We start from the raw sequence: 18,616 nt of genomic DNA, 5'->3' as shown, positions 1-18,616 counted from the left end.
CAACATGGGAAAAAGGCTTTCCGCATCAGTGAAAAGTATGACGGTGGACTCACCAATTAAAATCGTAACATCATATAACATTTTTGGTCATAACATTTGATTTTGGTCGCCTCATTACCGCCATCTGTGTGAACGTGTTGATTAAAAACAAACAGCCGAACAGTACATTGACTTTTATTAAAATATATCGAACATTAAAAGTTACAATGCATTCAATGCGTTCCATATATTTCCCGTTGGAGCTCATCTGGATAATATAGAAAGGAATGACATGACTTTCAAGCGGTTTGGTTTAGATGTGTTAAATTAAATATCTTGGAGCAAACACCGCAATCTTTCCTTCTAAAGCGGCTGAACGGTAAATAGAGCTTATAGCAAAAAACATTCACGGCATATTACAACAATTGTACAAAACATATAAAGCATATTCAACTTTTTTTTTTGAATAGTTCTGAATCAAAACCACTCATTTACACAAAAACTAAAACTAATTTACATAAAGTGACATGTGAACATCCATGCTGTGAACATCCCAGCCTTAGATGTGCTTCCTCTACTTGGTCTTTGAAAACAACTCATTTCAAAAGGAAGACTTCTGCATCCTCTTGAAGGAGTCAATATTCATGTCCCAAAAAATAAAATATACTTTAGTCCTTCCAGTTCAGAACTGAAATTAACATGTTCTTTTTCCTCTTGATTTCCTTTTTCTGGAGGCACCTAGGGAAACAAAGACTAAAATGAGTAGATAGAATCAAATTTTATATAAATAAACTGCTGTAATACCCTCATGGCTCATAGGCAGTTGGCAGAGGAATTTATTTACGATTGTTTGGCTGCAGACATGAGTACATCGGCTTTAAAATATATATATTTTTTTTAAGTAGTGATAACATCTTTAATGCATTTCCATCACATACAGTATGTTTCATCAAAATCAGATTAACAAAGCACAGTTTACAGGAAGCACACGAGACTGTTAGTAGATTAAAACAGTCCCAGTTGCAGATTTGGGGAATGGACGAGAAAATATGGAAGAAGAGACACAAAGAACTCAGTCCACGATGACTTCACAATGACTTCACAGACTGCAAGGCTGTTGGAGATCAGAAAACTGCAATGTATGATTACTAAACCACTGATTAAAAATAGGGTTAATTGCTGTACACACAGTACTTTTAGGATTAGTTTTCCGCAGGCTTGGACATTAGAATCACCTCAAGACACAATTAGGATTTTGGCCTGGGTAATCACTGAATTAGACAAGTGTAAGAGAGCAAGTGTTAAAAAGCTGGACAACAGAGACAAATGAAATCCAGATCCCAGTTAGACCAACAAATGACATGTTATTTGGGACAAAGCTTCGACGGTGATTGAGTTCATTAGGATGATGTTCCTGCTTACAGTCCCATCCCATCGATTTGACCTACCTCACTGCAACACACAGCCTTTTTTATGTTTAGTGTGTCCTTTCCCACTGTTACCTTGTGTTTCAGAGAGTCAGAATGGAAAACAGAGCATTCAAACAAACTGGCCATATTTAAAATCCATTCAATATTAAATCTGCAAATGCAGTGCTGTATACTTATACTGTATACTTAATAAAATGCATGTTGTCATGCAAAATACTTAAGATTATACACTCAAATAGCCCATACACAAAATATAAAACGTTAAATGCAATAAAAACAATGCAAATAAGGATTTCCCTTTAAGACACATCAAGAGACTAGCATTCCAAGCGTGATCTTTATTTAAGTTAATGGAGGGATTACCTTGATTACTCTTCTTTTTGTTTCGTTTAAAGAGGCTCTGTCGTTTCTTTGGTTCTGGCTTAAGGGATGGAGGCACCACTTCAGACGCAGATGGCAGATCTTCTGATCCCAGTCCATCTGGAACATCACACCCCTCGATGCCCTCGCTGAGTGTCGTCACATTACTTTTAGAGTCTGAATGTTTGTAACTCATGACCTCTCCTTGGCTGGGCGTTTTGACAATAATGTGTTCCTGCTCTTCTTGACCCTTCTCTTGTCCTACAGTCTCTATTAAATGGCTTACTTTATTACTAGTTTCGCCTTTCCCACCTCCCATTATATTGCTTTCACTGCTCTGCGTCATATTGTCTGTATTAGGTAAAGGGCCTTCCTTGATCTGAACATTCACACTAATGTCCGCTGACTCCTCAGGCATCGACTTCTCAGGTACCAGGCTGCGTGTGCCATCTAACATGGCATTAAGCAGGTCTGAATCTGAGAGGGAAGATGGGCTGAGGATGCTGGTCTCACTTGAATCCAATGAAAAGCCATTTGCGGAGAGACATGGTGGATGTTCCACTTCAACCTGAGCCGAAGGTCGTGTCATATCTAGTGAAGACGCTGCTGGTTTCTTGGGACAATGCCCCTGCTGCAGCAATGCAGGTCTTTCCAGGGGTGCCTGCATCGTTATGACTGGCCTTTGTGGGAGTGTGTTGGGAGGTACAGCTTGTCCGCCTTGCGCTGCCCTCTGAGGTGCTGGGGGAGTCTCTTCTGATGGGCTGATGAAGCCGTTCACTCCACCTGTGCTTGCCTGGTGACCCTCTGGCTGAGGTTTGGTGGGATCGGTGGCCATTTCTACGGCTTCTTCGTCTACAGGCTTCACACTTGATCCTGTTGGGAAGAGAAGCAGGTTGTATTGATGGTGAAGGTATATACATTAAGACCATTTTTTCACAGCGAACAAAGACGCATGTCAAGAAATTGATCTGCATGTGAACAAACGCTATTGTAGCTCGGCAAAGCAAGTAAGCGATGGAGCTAGCATAGCAAGTTGGCAGTGGTGTTAAAGCACAAATGAAAGAGCCTGGATAAAAGCAGCAAGGCGGTGTTGTGGCTTGCTCAGGAGCGGAGCTAGGAACTGCGGATGGAGGCCACAGTCTCTTGTCCTTACCAGATGGGCAGGTATTCCTACGCATTTCACTAGAAGGGAGGCTTTCCGAATCGCACCTTGGCCTGGTCTTTCTAAGGCTGAAACCTTTTCTGATATCCGCCAGGAGATGGTCGATGATGCAGCCGTCGTCCTGTGGCACAAAGCCTTTCTTGACTGGTAAAAAAAGAGAGGTAGACTATAAAGAGCGTCATCTCAGGAGTTTCTAGCACAGTGAAAGAAAGCAGGGCTGTTCCCAACTTACTTATTTTTCCATTATCTCCCTTCTGTCTCTTGGACTCTTCCTCTGCCAGCTGCTTCTTTCTCTTCTCAGCCTTGGCCGCCTGCTCTCTTCTAGTTTTGTTTTCCTGTTATCATGAAATCAAGGATGTCACTCACTGCCAAGTACAAAATGTACGTAGCAATTGTTCTTTGTATCATTTGGGCACAGACATATTAACATCTTTCAGTTTTTCCACAGTTTAATGATACACATGTTCCAAAAAAACAACCCAAAACACTAACCCATACCGAAGAGGAAGACTTAGTCTTGCACTGTGTGTATATATGTGCAACTTCATCACATCTCATACAATATAAATGTATTAAAAAAAACCTGCAAATACATAATCATAGGGACAGCCATGTATTGACTAACATCAACAAAGTATCCTTCCTGACCTTGAGTGCCCTGATGAAAAGTCCTCGGAAAGTCCTAATGGTTCCAAAGAGTTCCTCAAGCGACAGCTGATTGGCATCTTCACATAAGTAGACGGCCAGCTCGCTCCTCTGCTTCTCAATGGCAGCAAACCTCTCTGTTAAAGCTTGACACGCCTCCAGACTGTCCTGCAGCAGTGAATGGAGGAAAAAATTGAGGAATATGGGATTTGGATCTAGCTTTCAAAAACAGTATCGAGTGATCACATGACCATTTGTAGGCAAAGCACACTATCATCTCACCTCAAGAACTTTTGCATATTGCGCCTTCATCTCTTCGACAGAGTTGGAGACCTTCTTGGCCGTGTCATTGAGTCGTTTTAGTAGCCCATTGGCTTCTGACTGAACAGAGTCCAGATTAACTCTGAGGACAAAGTGTAAAACCTTTTGTTATATATCTGTTACAGACCCACTTACGACCAATTTAAAAGGAGCTGAAGTAGATTTGAAATGCTTTTTATATACCCTGCTGCTTTTTCACAGATCTCTATATCATCTGGCAGCGCCAAGAGCTCCGGGTGGTTCGCTTCTGCCTCCTTTGCAAAACAGGCCACAAACAGTGTGTTATTAAACAAGTTTATCACTGGGGGGTGGGATAGTGGGGGGTTATGGCAGATGTAAGCCTGTTTGTGTACCTCCAGGATGTGATGAAGCAGCGTAATGCGGCTCTTGTTGGCCTTGGTCTCTGTAAGCTTGAGCAGAGAGCTGATCTTGAACCCCTCGGCATTCCCTGTGTGACTTCCCTGGAAGTAGACCGGTGATTAAAAATGCAAGCTCTGTCTAAATGTCAGCTTAAGTAAAATATACATGAGACCGAAGAGGTTCTTACATAGTTGAGAAAATTTCCAACGTCAAGGATGAGCTTGCAGAAACTGGGCATGAGTGTGCTCGTTTTCAGAGCTGAGAAATTTGTTACATTGTGTTAATTTGGGGGGGGGGGGGAGCAACTGCATGCATGTGAATACAGCTGAAGGTTTTACTTACACTGGCAGGCCTCCTCCACCAGCTTAACTTTAGGTTTCAGCATGTCCAACACTGATGAAGTTTCCTCACACAACAACATGCACTCAATCCTCAACTGATAACTGAGGAGACAGAGCCAGAAAGCAAAGTAAATAAGGAGCCAAGTGTGACAGTATACGCTGGATTGAGAATATCAAGCATACAGCACGCACATAATTAAAAGTCAAACCAGTTACCATGGCACAGTGAGGAGGGAGGTGTAGAAGCGGTCAACATTTGCCAACTTGTCTTTATCTCCTTGGAAGGACTTCAAATTTTCAATCTGAAAAAACAAGACAAAAAACAAGACAGTGACTCAGACATTTGCCATTTTAAAATGGGCCCTTAATGGCATACTTGTGTGGCATAATTGTGCAAAAACGTGTCTAGGTAAGGATGGAGAATTGTTAAATTGTTGTTGAGTACAAACCTCATGCTTCTCTGGTAGGAGCTTTAGAAGCTGTTTTAGCACTTCAACATCAAACCTAGCACGATCCCCATTCTGAATCATGGCTACAAAGTCCTCATTCGTGCTAGACAGAGACAATAAAAATACTGAGCTGGAAAATAGACAACAATATATAAAAATAGCTTTTAAAAAAGTGTGATATCTTACCATTTGAACTGCTTTAGGAAGATGTTCAAATTTAGGTTTTTCTTTGGATCAATGAATGTAATCTATAGAAAGAAAAAAAAAAGACAAGCTAGAGAGGCATATTGATTATACAGCTTTGATAATCAGGCCTGTTTGTTCTGAGGGCTACAGCTCTGAGGAGCTGTATTGAGTGTTGACCAAGCGCACCTCTTTAGGCTCCTTCTTGACAGGAGCAGCTGCCCCCTTGTCTTTGTGCTCGGTCACTGGGAGACAGAACAGCTGCTCAATACTGCTGTAGTCCGGCTCCCGAGGAGGAGGCTCTCTCTGAACCAAGGCCCACATGGAGTGACCATCTGTGAGTGTGCAGGAAGAGAGGAACCTGTCATGAGCTCACGTGGCTCCTTTTTGAATTAACGTATCACTGTGGCTGAAACTCGTTTAAAAAAAAAAGGTGATGTTGCTCCCTCTCAAATCTCAGGGGAATCCTCTGTAACACCCATGTTAAATCACCCACATTTAAAATAATGGACTGTTTAGCCTTCAGATGTTGTTGTTACAATGAATGTTCCATCCCTGTCAAGTTCTCTACACAGGTGCCTTCTGCCTATGTCTGTAGCTCAATTTAAACAGCATGACGGATGGAAGCAAAGCCTTATTAAATTTTACTTTTTAGTCTTAGCATACGTATATCAAACTTGACACTCTTGAAATTATATTCAGCCAGGGTTTGCTGCCTTCATAAAAAAGGTACATGACTTTTGACTGAATGAATAAAATGAATGAGTGAATGACTGGATGTTTTATCCACTCACCAGTAACAGTGCGGAGTTTCTGCCAGTTGAGCTTTTTCATCCTCAGGGTCGGGCATCTGTTTGCCTTTGTGGGTGCAGCAAACCCTAGGGCCTGGCTACTCTGAGCCACTACCATGCCTGGGGGAGGAGGAGGAGCAGGCACCATGCCAGGTAAAGGAGGTGGTGGTGGGGGTCCACCAAACCCTCCAGGTAGTGGTGGAGGAGGTGGTGGGGCAGACATGCCTGGGCCACAGGGCAGTGGTGGTGGTGGTGGTGGTGGCTGCATTCCAGGCAAGGGAGGAGGTGGTGGGGGCCCACCAAACCCTCCAGGTAGCGGTGGAGGAGGAGGTGGTGGGGGACACTGGTTAGAAGGCTGGCCCAGGGGCCCAGTCATACTAGGTGGTAGAGGAGGAGGTGGGGGTGGAGGGGGAGGAGCGACACACAGCGGCTTCTGAGAGGACTTTATGCTTTTGTCTGACATTTCTTTGCCCTGATGATCCAGATCAGTCTGCACGGCTTTATGCATTTTCATGAGCTGCCCGTCCACTTCATGATGACCCTCACAGCTCTTGCCTTTGGAGAACATCAGCCGCTGCATGATCTTATCACAGGACTCTATCTGAGCTGGAGCACAAATCCAAACACACACACACCGTCTTACACGTGTGTTCCTCTATCCCCGTGGGGTCATCTCATTGATACAATGCTTAGCCATCACAACTTCATGCTTAACCCTTACCTTAACACTAACCTAATAGTAACCTGAATCCTAAAACCTTGAAGTCTTCACCCTCAAAAGGCAGTCTCTACCCGTGGGGACCTACATTTTTATCCCCACGGTGACACGAGTCCCCATCGGTTAGTGTGCATTCAGGTAAAAACATGAAACAAACAAACAAACACACACACACACACACACACTCTCTCTAAAACAAAATCTTTTAGCTATCCTGTCAATAGCTGCCTCTATGATCTATTTCCCTGGATAATCACTCCCTTTCACACATGAATCACAGAGCAGGCCATTAGCTAGTCATTAGCCTCTTCAAAGTGTTGACCTAAAGTGAATGTGTTGCTGCTTCAGTGCTGACTCACAGTCCTGGGCCAGCAGTATGGCTCTATTAGTGATGGCCTCCAGAGCCAGCCAGATATCAGAGCGGCCCGGCCCCAGCACCAACAAAGTCTGCAGGATGGACAGCAGCTGGAGAGAGGCTGGAGAGCTACTCACCTGTACACACCAACACACGCACAAAGTAAGAGGGCTTATCATGTTGACATATATCAGTCACAAAAACTTCATGAATTGAACTGTTTTAAATCAGAAAGATGATCGTGATCAGTCTCCAATGTGCTGAACTATCTCAGTTCTTAGTGGTGGATGATAAAGCCAGTCAGACCTTGTTAAAGAGTGTAGTGAAAACCTCCAGGTGATTACTCATGTCAATGCCCCCATAGACCCGCAGCAGCTCCTCCTCATCTTCAGCCATTGCCTCTTCAAAAGCTTCACATTGAATAATCAAGTCTTCATCCTCCTGCTCCCTGCACACCACCCACATACAAATACGCTGATGGGGACACTTCATCGCATTTAAATGTCATTTTCAATTTTTTTAAAGCAAAGGCAAGGGCCACAAATTACTGTCATTAATGGACACAAATTGCTAAGATCTTTTCCTAAAAACACCATTTTACTTGCAATGATTATGGATTTTATTAAATAGAACATAACTGGTTGCATTAAATCTGCTTCAGAGATTAAGAAGCTGACAAAAATCAAATGTAAATCCCAGGTGGTAGGCTCACCTCAACTTTGGCAGAATATCAAGTAACTGAAGCCCTGCAAGACAACAATAAAACACAGTTCTGTCTATCACAACACTCAGTTATCAGTTTTTAAGAAGGGTTCATCTAAAAGAGGTCTATCACATCTCTCCACAGAAGCATATGTTAGTTTGGGGGTAATGGCAAGAAGTCACAGGTGAGCAATCACAAAAGAGGAGTGGCCAAACAAATAGCGATTGGTCGAAAGGTGGTGGGTGGCATTTTAATGAATTTGGGAGGGTTTACATCGATGCAACTCTGACATATTTGTTAAACTTTCACAACCGTGGTGATCTTCAGGCAGCTTGATAGCTCAGCACTTAACACTGATGCCTCATAGGGTAAAAAGGTCCTGGTTTCATGTCTGAACTATCAGTATGAGGTTAATCCTGCTTTTGTCCAGTAGTATAGATAAAAATATAAATAGTGAGTTTCATTGAGATAGATTAATTTCTTCAAACTTAAACTTTTGATAGTCACTAGTGATGGTGCAAAATGCATGAATACACAATTCTTTATCCACTTGAGGTTTGCTTAGTTCTCAGGCATTTTGTCAAAGTGAGAATGAGGCCATTAGACCTATTCTTAGACAGACCCAGTGACAGAGATATTTGTAATAGAGCTCCTGCAGATGGCCTGATTCCCCCTCTGCATTCACTTAGAGGGGGAAACACAGATTACCACAGCGTCACCTTACTCATGTGCCTCTAGACTCCTGATTAATTGTCCAACAGCAGCTGAAAAGAGCACCTACCGATAAACTCCTTTCTCATCTTATCTCTCTTCCTGAGGTCATCTGTCCCGAAGATGAGGGCGTTGATGACACTGAGGAGTGTAACCATGTAAGGGACATTATCTGTGGCCTGCAGCTCATTCATGATCCCACTGAAGCGATACTGCTGCGTCTTCACGCCCTGAAGGGGAAATTCAGATGTCAATAATCACCTTAGTATCATTGAGGAAGACTGTGATTCTACAGCACTATAATGCCTGTTCATGCAACCCACCACTAGAGGGCAGCATTAGGGGATTTATTATTCGGAGATGTGGAATCATGTGAGGTAAATCCTCCAACAACTTAACATTTCAAAACAACGGTAGAAGCATGACTCTTCTACATGTTCATCTACTTGCCTTGTAGTGATCCAGGGAATCCAGTGCCAGTCGATGGCCATCTGCAGAGAACATGCTGAGGGCGGCAAGGAGATCAAAAACCTGCTTCTTCACCATGGTGTTGGAAGTGTCCAAGGCTGTGGAGCAATGTGATCACACACATCAATAAAGGTAGAGTTCTCACATTTCCCATCAATTTCTTCCATGTTTCTCTTAAAGCAAACCCCCTATCTCTGCTATCTCTTCCTTTTTGCCTCTCTTGTCTACACCTGAGCAGGATGCTTTGTTTCACCAACTGAACTCAACTTGAACTTTGCCCTCTGAAGATGTGGCACGTAAACACGTGTATGTGCGTTTGAAATCCAATGTACACAAGACACTGATTCTTCTTTGTACATACAGCAGTACATGCCCTGGAAATTCAGCTCAGCAGAGTGAGTCAGGGAACCATTTAATCACCTGAGTTTTGACCAACTAAACAATATTACAAATGTTACCTTATATGTATAAAAAAACAAGTGGCACCTTAGGTCCTTAACCATGAAATGGCTTTCTTTTTTAATGAACAGTTTAATTTAAATATATTGTATTTTGTCTTTTCATGTGTGAGGCTACTCTGAGACATAATCATATGAACACTACATGGAGAAAGTAGATGTGATGATTTAAAATGAAGGGTATGGTGGAACCTTGGGAGAGCTTCCGAATGTGTCCCTCATTCTCTATAATGAAGTGGATCCCTGCAGAGGAGTTCATGACCGCGCGGACGCAGCTGACGCAGGTAAGCTGCAGGAGGGCGTCTGCAATGCGAGAACACCCCCGCCCTGAGAGCCGGTCCAGGGCCTCCAGGAGGAGATCCAACCCGCTCAGCTCCAGGAACTGGACCATCCATGTCTGGTCGCTGCCCTCCAGGCGACGCTTCAGCCCCGAGTAGTTGACCACAGTGGGAACTTGCAGCAGCCTGATGCACAGCTCTGGGTCAGCACTCTCCAGGTTGGCCTCCGGCGCGGTATCCGAGTCCTGCGAGGAGCCCAAGCGACCCCTGACTGCTGCCCACTTTTTTTTCCCATCTGACTTCCCTGACATGATGGCTGTGGAGGAAAGAAAGGTGACAGAGGACAGGTAGAGACAGAGCTGCACTTTTAATTGCTGCAAAATATATCTCCTCATGCCACGAACTGAGGACAACTCAGTTAAATAATTGTACTAATTTTCAAATTATTATTATTTTGATTGGTTGATTTTGTTTTTAAATTTCACATTTGATACCAATTTTTATATTTATTAATTTTTTTAATTTAATTAATTAATTACATTTTTTGTCTGTAAATATAAACACACATGTTTACGGTTTTATCTATTTATTTTATTTTTAATATATTATTATAATAACATGTTACTGTTTCATTTATTTTATTTTATTTAAATTTTTTAATATATTTTAATTTTCTAACACATGCTTCTGGTTTTTATTTACTTTTATTTTTACAGGAATTTTTATATTTTTATTATTATTATTAAAATTTTTATTAACACACACAAACACAACTTTTACTTTTTTATTTACTTATTTAATGAAATGTATGAAATTAATTGTTCTTATGTAATTTATAGCTTTGGCAATATTGTTGTTATACATTCATGCCAATAAAGCTGATTTGAATTGAATTGAATTGAAAGGAAACATGTTCACGGTTGCTCTCAATGTTAATGTGTGCGGATAACAAGAGACAGTTTTCAGCTATTAGTTTAAAAAAATAAAAATAAAATAATAATTCTGATTGTTTTGGACAGCAGATGGTGTCTGTTTGCACCAATATCCGGAATTCAGTGTCATCATTGCATCTAGACCAGGGGAAGCAGGCCAAAAGAGGGCCTTATCAGAAAGGAAAACAGAATAGGAAATGATAGCACTGCACTTTTGTGGATGTGTAAAATATATGTCAGCAGTCCAGTCATCACCAGTTCTGCCAAACATTCCTACTTAATCCTGCCTGAAAGAGAAGAGACGTGCAGTCAGCTTGTCAAGCCTCTCTGCAAAGCCAGGCTCTACATTGCCTGGACAGAGCGCAAATTACATTATGAATAACTGTATTTTTAAAGCTCATTAATGAGATATTAAACATTGGAAAACATGAACAAGGCACACTTGTGAAAAGCTAACACATAGAAACAACTGTGCAGGAAGAACCTTTCACAAACATAGAACATATCGGACCCTGACATTGATGCCACAAGTGCCCTTTTCTGGCGTAACCCCAGAGCACAATCCTGTCTTTTACCAACCTGTCTCACCCCTGAGCTTCTAAACTATCCACTGCAATGCATGTCACTAGTATAAAGACGTTCCCACACTCTAATAAAATCAACAGGATAAGGGTTCGGACCAAAAAAGGGTAAAACGTTTTTCAAAAGCCTAAAAATATTTTCTCTCTGTGCTGAATGCGGTGATATTAGGTGGCCCAGCACAAATGAACAACCCAAGTGGTTCTTCTGTCTTCTGTTGTTGATCTCACACTTGGCAAAGATAACATATACAGATGAGACACTGAGTGATGAGCACGAACACACACAATGCTCTGCAAACAGGTCACTCTGCAAAGAACACCGAAATGGCCCTACTCAGGAATCTTGCTTTTTTGATGCTTCATTTTGTTTCTACATGTCAGGAGCTCAGAATACTGAACACAGTTACAAACAAAAAGCTTGCAGGCGGCTTGGATATCTCTCTTTTCAAAAAGTCATTTGCAGGGAACAGAAGCAATGACTTGTGAAAAATCCGACAAATTGTGTTTCTATTCACTCGGTGGAGTCAAGGTACAATTAGGCTTTTCTTTTCTCACATATTCTGGTAAGCATTTGTCAGCTCTGACTGCAGCATTTTAATCGTGCTGCCAGTGTGAGAGTGTTACCGTGGCAGCAAGCAGGCAGACAATGGTGTTCAACAATAGGCCGTCTCAATACTCTTCAAAGGGCTGTGTTCATCAGCCACACAAATGGATGGAATGCTCCCTGCCCCCTTTTAAGGTTAATAAGGGTTACGCCGAGCGAACCTTTAGGCCTATACACCCTCTGATTGAGGATTACACTGTTCTTTCATGTTCAGTGTGAGTAAAGAATGAAAGTTGTTTGCTTGTAATGTGGAGAATTTTCACAGCCATGAAAACTTGTGAAGCTACCAGCGTTCATTGAAATGCACTGAGAGTTTTGTTAAATGGATTCGCTTCCTGCAAAGTTATGACTAAAAGACACTTCAAAGTGTGTGTGTGTGTGTGTGTGTGTGTGTGTCATGTGGACAGTAAGCTGGACTCAGCACGACTCAGGAACTTTTCAGAGGGAAGGAAAGGACTTTCCCGGGACAGGAAACTTGGCTCAAGATAAACATGCTCGTGTGACAGCTCATGTTCCTCTTTTGAAATTTCAGTTTCATTCCAAAGGATGTTGATTTGATCCCAAATAGTCAGATATTCTGGTCATGTACGAACATCTGGGTTACATGTGTCGAGCAACGCCAAAGACTGACTGCGATGGAAAAACCATTTGCATTTACTTTTGTGCACCCGTCAAATATAAGCAACTTTCAGTTGCCGACCTTGTCTGCCAGAGCTCCCACATGTACCACTAATAGCAGGCTGATTCACTGCACACAGGACAAGCCCACGCATCTGTCCTCTGGTGAAGCCGCCCACACAGCAGCCCACTGCTACTGTACAGCATCAACACTTATGAAAACGCTGAAACATCTCCACTGATTTATTTCCTCTCAGACATATGCAGAGCTTATGCATGATACTTTTTTTTCTACAAATGTTCTTTACCAGCATTACTAAATGAGTCAATAAACTAACAGATTTAGGGGCAATTAATTAAATATCATGGACCAGTTTAACAATTTTTCTCTCTTTTCTCATTCTGCTTTATTTCCCTTAAGTATGGGGATATGTATAATTAAATTATTGAGGAGTGAAATGATGAGTAGATTTCATGATAGCTACACATAACACATGTGTTACTTGGAGATTGTGTAATTATAAGATGGCTGTATCCAAAATCTTTTACAGTATTTGCAGAATGATTATTAACAGACAACATCTGGTACACATTTAACTCATATAAACTCCTCTCCTCCACTCTCAGCTATTTAAGGGAGTGGCTGACATGTCTGCAAAGTCCACAAGCACCTTTTACGGTTGGAATGTATCTTTTAGTTGTAGTTTAGTTTCCTTTATTCCCAGACTGTCTGTCTGAGGATTTCTGTCAGAGCAATTGTCAGATTGATTTAACATGTGCACATGGCAACACACGAGTGACAGCACATATGGTTCATATACAGTCCTTAAAACTGGAATACTCACTTTAAGTGGATTTTTGCCAACAGTTTTTTTCCCCATCACAGACTGCTTCCTTTTCATTCTGTCCAAGGTAGGAAGGTTTAGATGGAACAGCTCGATCACCACCTCCAGGAGGTCTCGACAAGCTTACACACAATTGCCAGTTTGCCAATCTACATTATCCATTGGCCCATTTTGATAAAAAATGGACCTGAAATAGCAACAATAACGGTGCAACAACATTACTTTGCGTTCCGATTTCCTCCACATAGGCTACCGGGAAACATAACGGGACTAGTCACCTTACCGTGGCGAGTAAAAAGACACCAGGAAAACAAATCGAAAACGCTAATTACTTTCGCTACCGCACATGTTCCATCCTACTGTATTGTTACATCGTTATAAATAACCAATATGCCCACAGAGATGCCTTACCTGGTTTTATTCCATAAAAATGCACTTGAAGAATCGTCCTCTAGTGTGTTTCAGATGAGGGGAGGGTGGGGGGGGGGGGGGGCGCTTTGCAGTCATCCAGACAACATTTTACTATGCCAAAAAAATTAAACATGGACCCCTGAAAATTTCGGCACTGAGTGATCTGGCAGGCCAGGTGGTGTGCGGATGGCACCGCTTTCAAAACGCTGCGGCCCCTGAGCTTTCACTCACTTGTGAGAGACTGACAGTGTGACAACAGCAACATTACTGAAGTTAGACATCCGCTCAGAACTGTCAGAATAAAACGTGTCCCACTCCTCCCGGTGAAACACTGGAAAAGCTTGTGCAGCGAGCTCATTTTGGCAAGTTTCGGACCAACACCCTTTATCAGTACACCCACCCCTCATTCTTGTGTGACATAGGCTACACACAAAATAACTAAATGGATTAGGCCTACCTACAGAAAATGCTCCAGCAAAGGGAATTGGACAGTAGCCTACATAAAATATGATTTTAGGTTTGGTCACAACATAAATATAACAATTAAACAGAAATTAAATTGCTAGGCCAACTACTAGCGACATAGCCTATCAAGAGAATTACAAGTGGGCCAGTATTTACCGGTAGGCAGTAGGCTACCGGCACTTCTACATTTTAGTCTTTGGTGTACCGGGAGTTTGTCTTGCGGACAGGTGTCATGCCAATGTAGTTTTCTGCCCTGTCCATACCAGGTTCTGACGCCCACCTGTCCCCTTTCTCCCCTGCCTGCTAATCTCTGTAGATGGAGACAGTGCAGGGAGAAGCCTGCTGGCATTAAGCTGTTGTCTAATAAAGGCCCTTTTCCACGAGTTGAGCTGGTACTGGTAATGGAAAAGCGCCAAAAGTCACTTTTCGTGAACCGACCAATCACAGCATGAATGGGGCGGGACATTCAAAATAGGTTGACGCGCTACAGCCAACTTTTGAAATATTGAACTCCTTGTATTTGCATGAACAGTAATTGTTATTGACAAGTTAGTAGGCTTACTTAGAATTAAGAAATGAGAGATTGACCACATGTAGAGCATTTTTTCTTGCACAATAATTTAATGAATGAAAACAACCGGCAGAAATGAAATGAATAGGCCTACTGAATGAATAATGAATACACTAACATTAACCCTAATCAAACCTTAACCGCAGTGGTATAATATCAGAATTTTCTTTTTATTTGTGAAACAGTTGGAACTGTTAAAACACAATTAATAAACTGTTTAAATGTTACAAATAGGCCACTCCATAAGCTGTAAATAGTAAATCAAGAATATCAAAGCAAGTCTAACCTGTGTGATCATTACAATTAAAATATTTATTCTACGTACTGGAGGAATAGCCTAACTTAAATCATGGTCGATTTATCCAAATCGTTTTCACTGTGTGTTAAAACGTTTCCATGGTCTGCGTTTTATTGTGAAGGCAGAATTGCCTGATTTCCGGTGTTAATGTGCCCGGTGTTGTCTAGCTTGAAGCTGTTTGTGATGCTGAATGCAGCCAGTGGTTGGGCCCTCCTCCCACACTCCCCATCCCATCAGCTGGATCTGACCTCAGGCTACAGTCCCTGCTGGAGGAAAATTAACTTTCCCTGATTCAAATCAGTCAACGAGTCTTGACAGCACACTCTTCATGTCACACAGTAACAGAATCCATTATACTATGTCTTGAGTTAATTTGGTTTTATCTGTTGATAAGGAAAGACACAATGTCCAGCCTTCAGGGTGTATATCTGACTGATCTGAAGAGCCTTATTAGCCATTAGAACATGGTCTAGATTAACATTTACGTCTATGTAAAATCTAGACCAGGGGCTTTCAAAGTCTGAGACTGTGGATGCAATGTGATCATGTAGATACTTAACAGTCGAACAAAGGGAGCCTAATATTGCTGTTTGGCATTACTTCAGACCAAATGCATAACAAAAGGTGTTTTGTTTATTTTTTAGCATGGAATACAGTACAATTCCCCAAAACTACTCTTTTACTCTCTCTTTAACAGAATCACACACATTTAGGCTGTTCTATGTGATCTCCTTTTGATAACTAATGTAATAACTAATGTAACCATTTTTTACTTCCTTTCTCTGAGCCTTCCCCGAAGCCCCCTGGGGAGACCCGCCTCCAACTTTGAAAACCTCTGATCTAGACCACTCCTCTTCCTTTCTCCCACTTTTACTAAATCCAAAATTGTCATTCAAATGATTTTGATCAGAATTCAGGATCCAGACATAATCTGGAGACACCCCCACACAGGGCTCTTTCCTCTGTGACGTGTTTACATAGCTTTATAAAATCTTCCACAAAGCACATTTTTATCCACTACTTTACTGATAAAAGTAGGAATAAGGGGGTGTGCCAACTAAGCATGTAGATAATAATTCAGTCACTTCCTAATTAACTAGATTCAAAATGTCCCTTAATGAAGAAAATGTTACTGTGACTAAAAAAACTAAAAGAACACAGAGTTCATGAAATCCTTAACTGCATTGAATGTGTTTGCATGTATCCTTAAAGACAGTGAGGATAAATGAGTTGTAATGAAGGAACAGGATGGTTATTATGGCTTTTAATTATTTAGCATTTTTGAAATTCTCTTATCACTGTTTGATAATATGCAAATCTGCAAAATACAAAGAAATCTTCAGTGGCCTTTTTCATTTAATATCTGAATCAGACAACCTTCACTGTCAGAGTAACAATAGTGACTTTTGTCTGGATGTGGATATTTTGTTGAGATTTTGTATCACTGTGTTGTTGCAGTGGAGCTGTCATCACTCCCCCTGGGACTTGAGGCTAATTAGCTTGCTAGTGTTTCACTGCCTCACAGAAAGGGAGTTATAAGTGTATTGTTGTGCTGCTTCTGTCATGGTGAAAATAGTGGTTACACATAAGACTGATTTGTTTTAACTGAGCAATAGAAACAAAAGCTATTGAGCAAATACAAACGTATCATGAATAGTCAACAACTGCCTTGCTGAGCTAGTTGAACAGGATCATGAAACGCATCAGTTGGAAACAAACTCCCAATACTTCAAAGTCAATATCGTCACACTTCCATTCATTGTTCTGTATACATCAAGTGATTTTAAACCATGATTTCAGGCAAAACGGCATGACTTTTAATCTACTAGTCCTGCTGCAAAACCTTATGGTCTTAAGGGTGTGTCTATTGTGTTTGTCATAGGTGTCCTGGGCTGAACTTTTTAAGCCCCATGATGGGCTGAACTATCTAAGTTCACAGAACTTTATTCAGGATGAACATCCTGAGAGAAGCCAATCTTATTAAACATCCTGAGTTGACAGAGCGATCATAAAATTCCAAGCTACATGTAGCTTTTTCATAACTTTTCATTTACATACTAGAAAAGGAAAGCTGCTCTAAGACATGTGAGGACATGTTCCTTATTCTGGATCACTATGGACCCCTACAGGAAATGCTGCAACAATGGATTATCTTCAGCTGGGTTATCAGTAAACCACAGACTGACACATGTCCGTAAAACTAAAACACCAGCTCATCTCTTTAGGAAATGTCATTAGAGTTATTAGATAAAAATATTTTTCTACACAAATACTATACATTTTGTCAAAAGGACATATGTGAACTGCAAGATGTTGCTTTTGCGCTCCATTTGCCAGCTGTTTGTTCATCTCTGCTGTGTAGTTATAACAGTGATGGGGAAAGATGCTCTGATCAAAACAGCTGTTTCTTTAGTAATTTGTTTACAATCCTTTTTTCATATGAAAGCAACATTATTATGAGTAGTCACCTAAAGTATTCCTCATTTTATTCATGACCCCTTGTCTGTTGAGGACACAACCTGAACGTAGCACAGAAAAGTCACAATCATAACTTTTAAAAATATAGCTACTAAAAAACAAAAGTAAATAGTAGTTTTCTGTGTACGTTTTATAATTGATTAAAAGTTTCATCAGATTTAAGTAGGCCTAAGTAAGATTAAAGACTTTAGCTTAAGCAGGCTACACCGTGATTCAAATGTAAATAAAGGTGGGGTCAGCCAGCTTCCCAAAATACAAACACAAGATGCAAACTGTTGCAGCCTACTGTTTTCTGTAGAACCTGTCTGATTCACTGATGCTATAAGCTGATATTGACTTATCAGACATATAAGTATGGGGGTTTATTTTGCCAGATTTGCAATAACTAAATGTACTGTAATATACAGATAGTAATACTAGATTAATATGTTGTCAATATGCATATTTATGTGCAAAAATAATGAATAAAACATAATTTTTACTGCCCTATTTACTCTCATTTATGAATATTTGGAAGTGCCTCAAAAATCAACAGCATCATGATACTGTGAATAGTTTATTTACATAAATCAATTAATGAATGGCAAAACAGGTTGATAAACAAAATGCAGATTTTCCATCTACAATCATCATACATCATAGACTGTATACAAGTATATATAAGAAATATACTTATATATATATATATATATATTTAAATATGTGTATATGTGTATATAACATAAGCTACAAATCAATCTATTTAACTACGGCCATGAATATACAATATAACAAAGTTATATGGTCAAAATTTGCCGATTGGACCTTTGATGCCAGCCAGGGAACATGCTGTAAAACAATTTCACACCTGAAATACATGTGGAGAAGAAATGGTGTGAAACATGGTGCCTGATTTATCACTCGTTAACGGCCCAGAAAGACACCACAAAGAAGTTAAAACGAGTTTAAATGATTCATACTTAATATATTTTTCGATGTAAATGCTGTGGTAAAAAATGACCACTTTAAACTTTCTCAATTTAACATACAGCTCATGGGAGAACGGAAGAAGAAAAAACTACATTTCCCAGGTTGCAGTGCACATTCTAGTTGAAAGGTCGA

General features: G+C 40.8%; 2 protein-coding genes across 2 annotated transcripts; both read right to left on the bottom strand.

Annotated features, from left to right (window-relative positions):
• Positions 1-158: 158 nt before the first annotated feature.
• Positions 159-7,981, bottom strand: LOC119909840 (inverted formin-2-like). The gene is made up of 19 exons (XM_038728089.1): positions 7,807-7,981; positions 7,401-7,542; positions 7,099-7,231; positions 6,025-6,627; positions 5,420-5,565; positions 5,234-5,295; positions 5,048-5,150; positions 4,815-4,900; positions 4,600-4,700; positions 4,445-4,515; positions 4,251-4,358; positions 4,081-4,151; positions 3,859-3,979; positions 3,580-3,744; positions 3,164-3,266; positions 2,923-3,075; positions 1,773-2,642; positions 1,428-1,481; positions 159-717 (listed from the first exon to the last, which is right to left on the bottom strand). Exons 2-18 carry the CDS (start codon positions 7,488-7,490, stop codon positions 1,429-1,431), a joined length of 3,039 nt encoding a protein of 1,012 aa, XP_038584017.1. The 5' UTR covers positions 7,491-7,542; positions 7,807-7,981; the 3' UTR covers positions 159-717; position 1,428.
• inf2 (inverted formin 2) lies at positions 7,803-13,958 on the bottom strand. The gene is made up of 5 exons (XM_038728094.1): positions 13,704-13,958; positions 9,627-10,028; positions 8,959-9,074; positions 8,579-8,738; positions 7,803-7,840 (listed from the first exon to the last, which is right to left on the bottom strand). Exons 2-5 carry the CDS (start codon positions 10,021-10,023, stop codon positions 7,803-7,805), a joined length of 711 nt encoding a protein of 236 aa, XP_038584022.1. The 5' UTR covers positions 10,024-10,028; positions 13,704-13,958.
• Between the last annotated feature and the right edge of the window lie 4,658 nt (positions 13,959-18,616).

Source organism: Micropterus salmoides, unplaced genomic scaffold (genome assembly GCF_014851395.1).
Source record: "Micropterus salmoides isolate LMB-PRFRI ecotype aquatic unplaced genomic scaffold, ASM1485139v1 Ms_hic_scaffold_19, whole genome shotgun sequence".
Classification (NCBI taxonomy): Eukaryota; Metazoa; Chordata; class Actinopteri; order Centrarchiformes; family Centrarchidae; genus Micropterus; species Micropterus salmoides.
The sequence above is the reverse complement of the archived record's forward strand: the minus strand, read 5'-3'. Positions and strand labels throughout refer to the sequence as shown.

Coding starts and splice junctions, on each gene's coding strand:
- LOC119909840 (XM_038728089.1), bottom strand. CDS start 7,490: ATGGCTGAAGATGAGGAGGAGCTGCTGCGGGTCTATGGGGGCATTGAC. Junction 4,152..4,250: donor TGCTTCATCACATCCTGGAG/GTACACAAACAG, acceptor TGTTTTGCAAAG/GAGGCAGAAGCGAACCACCC. Junction 3,745..3,858: donor AATATGCAAAAGTTCTTGAG/GTGAGATGATAG, acceptor TCACTGCTGCAG/GACAGTCTGGAGGCGTGTCA.
- inf2 (XM_038728094.1), bottom strand. CDS start 10,023: ATGTCAGGGAAGTCAGATGGGAAAAAAAAGTGGGCAGCAGTCAGGGGT. Junction 9,075..9,626: donor CATTCGGAAGCTCTCCCAAG/GTTCCACCATAC, acceptor ATTGCTCCACAG/CCTTGGACACTTCCAACACC. Junction 7,841..8,578: donor GATGAGAAAGGAGTTTATCG/GTAGGTGCTCTT, acceptor GTTGTCTTGCAG/GGCTTCAGTTACTTGATATT.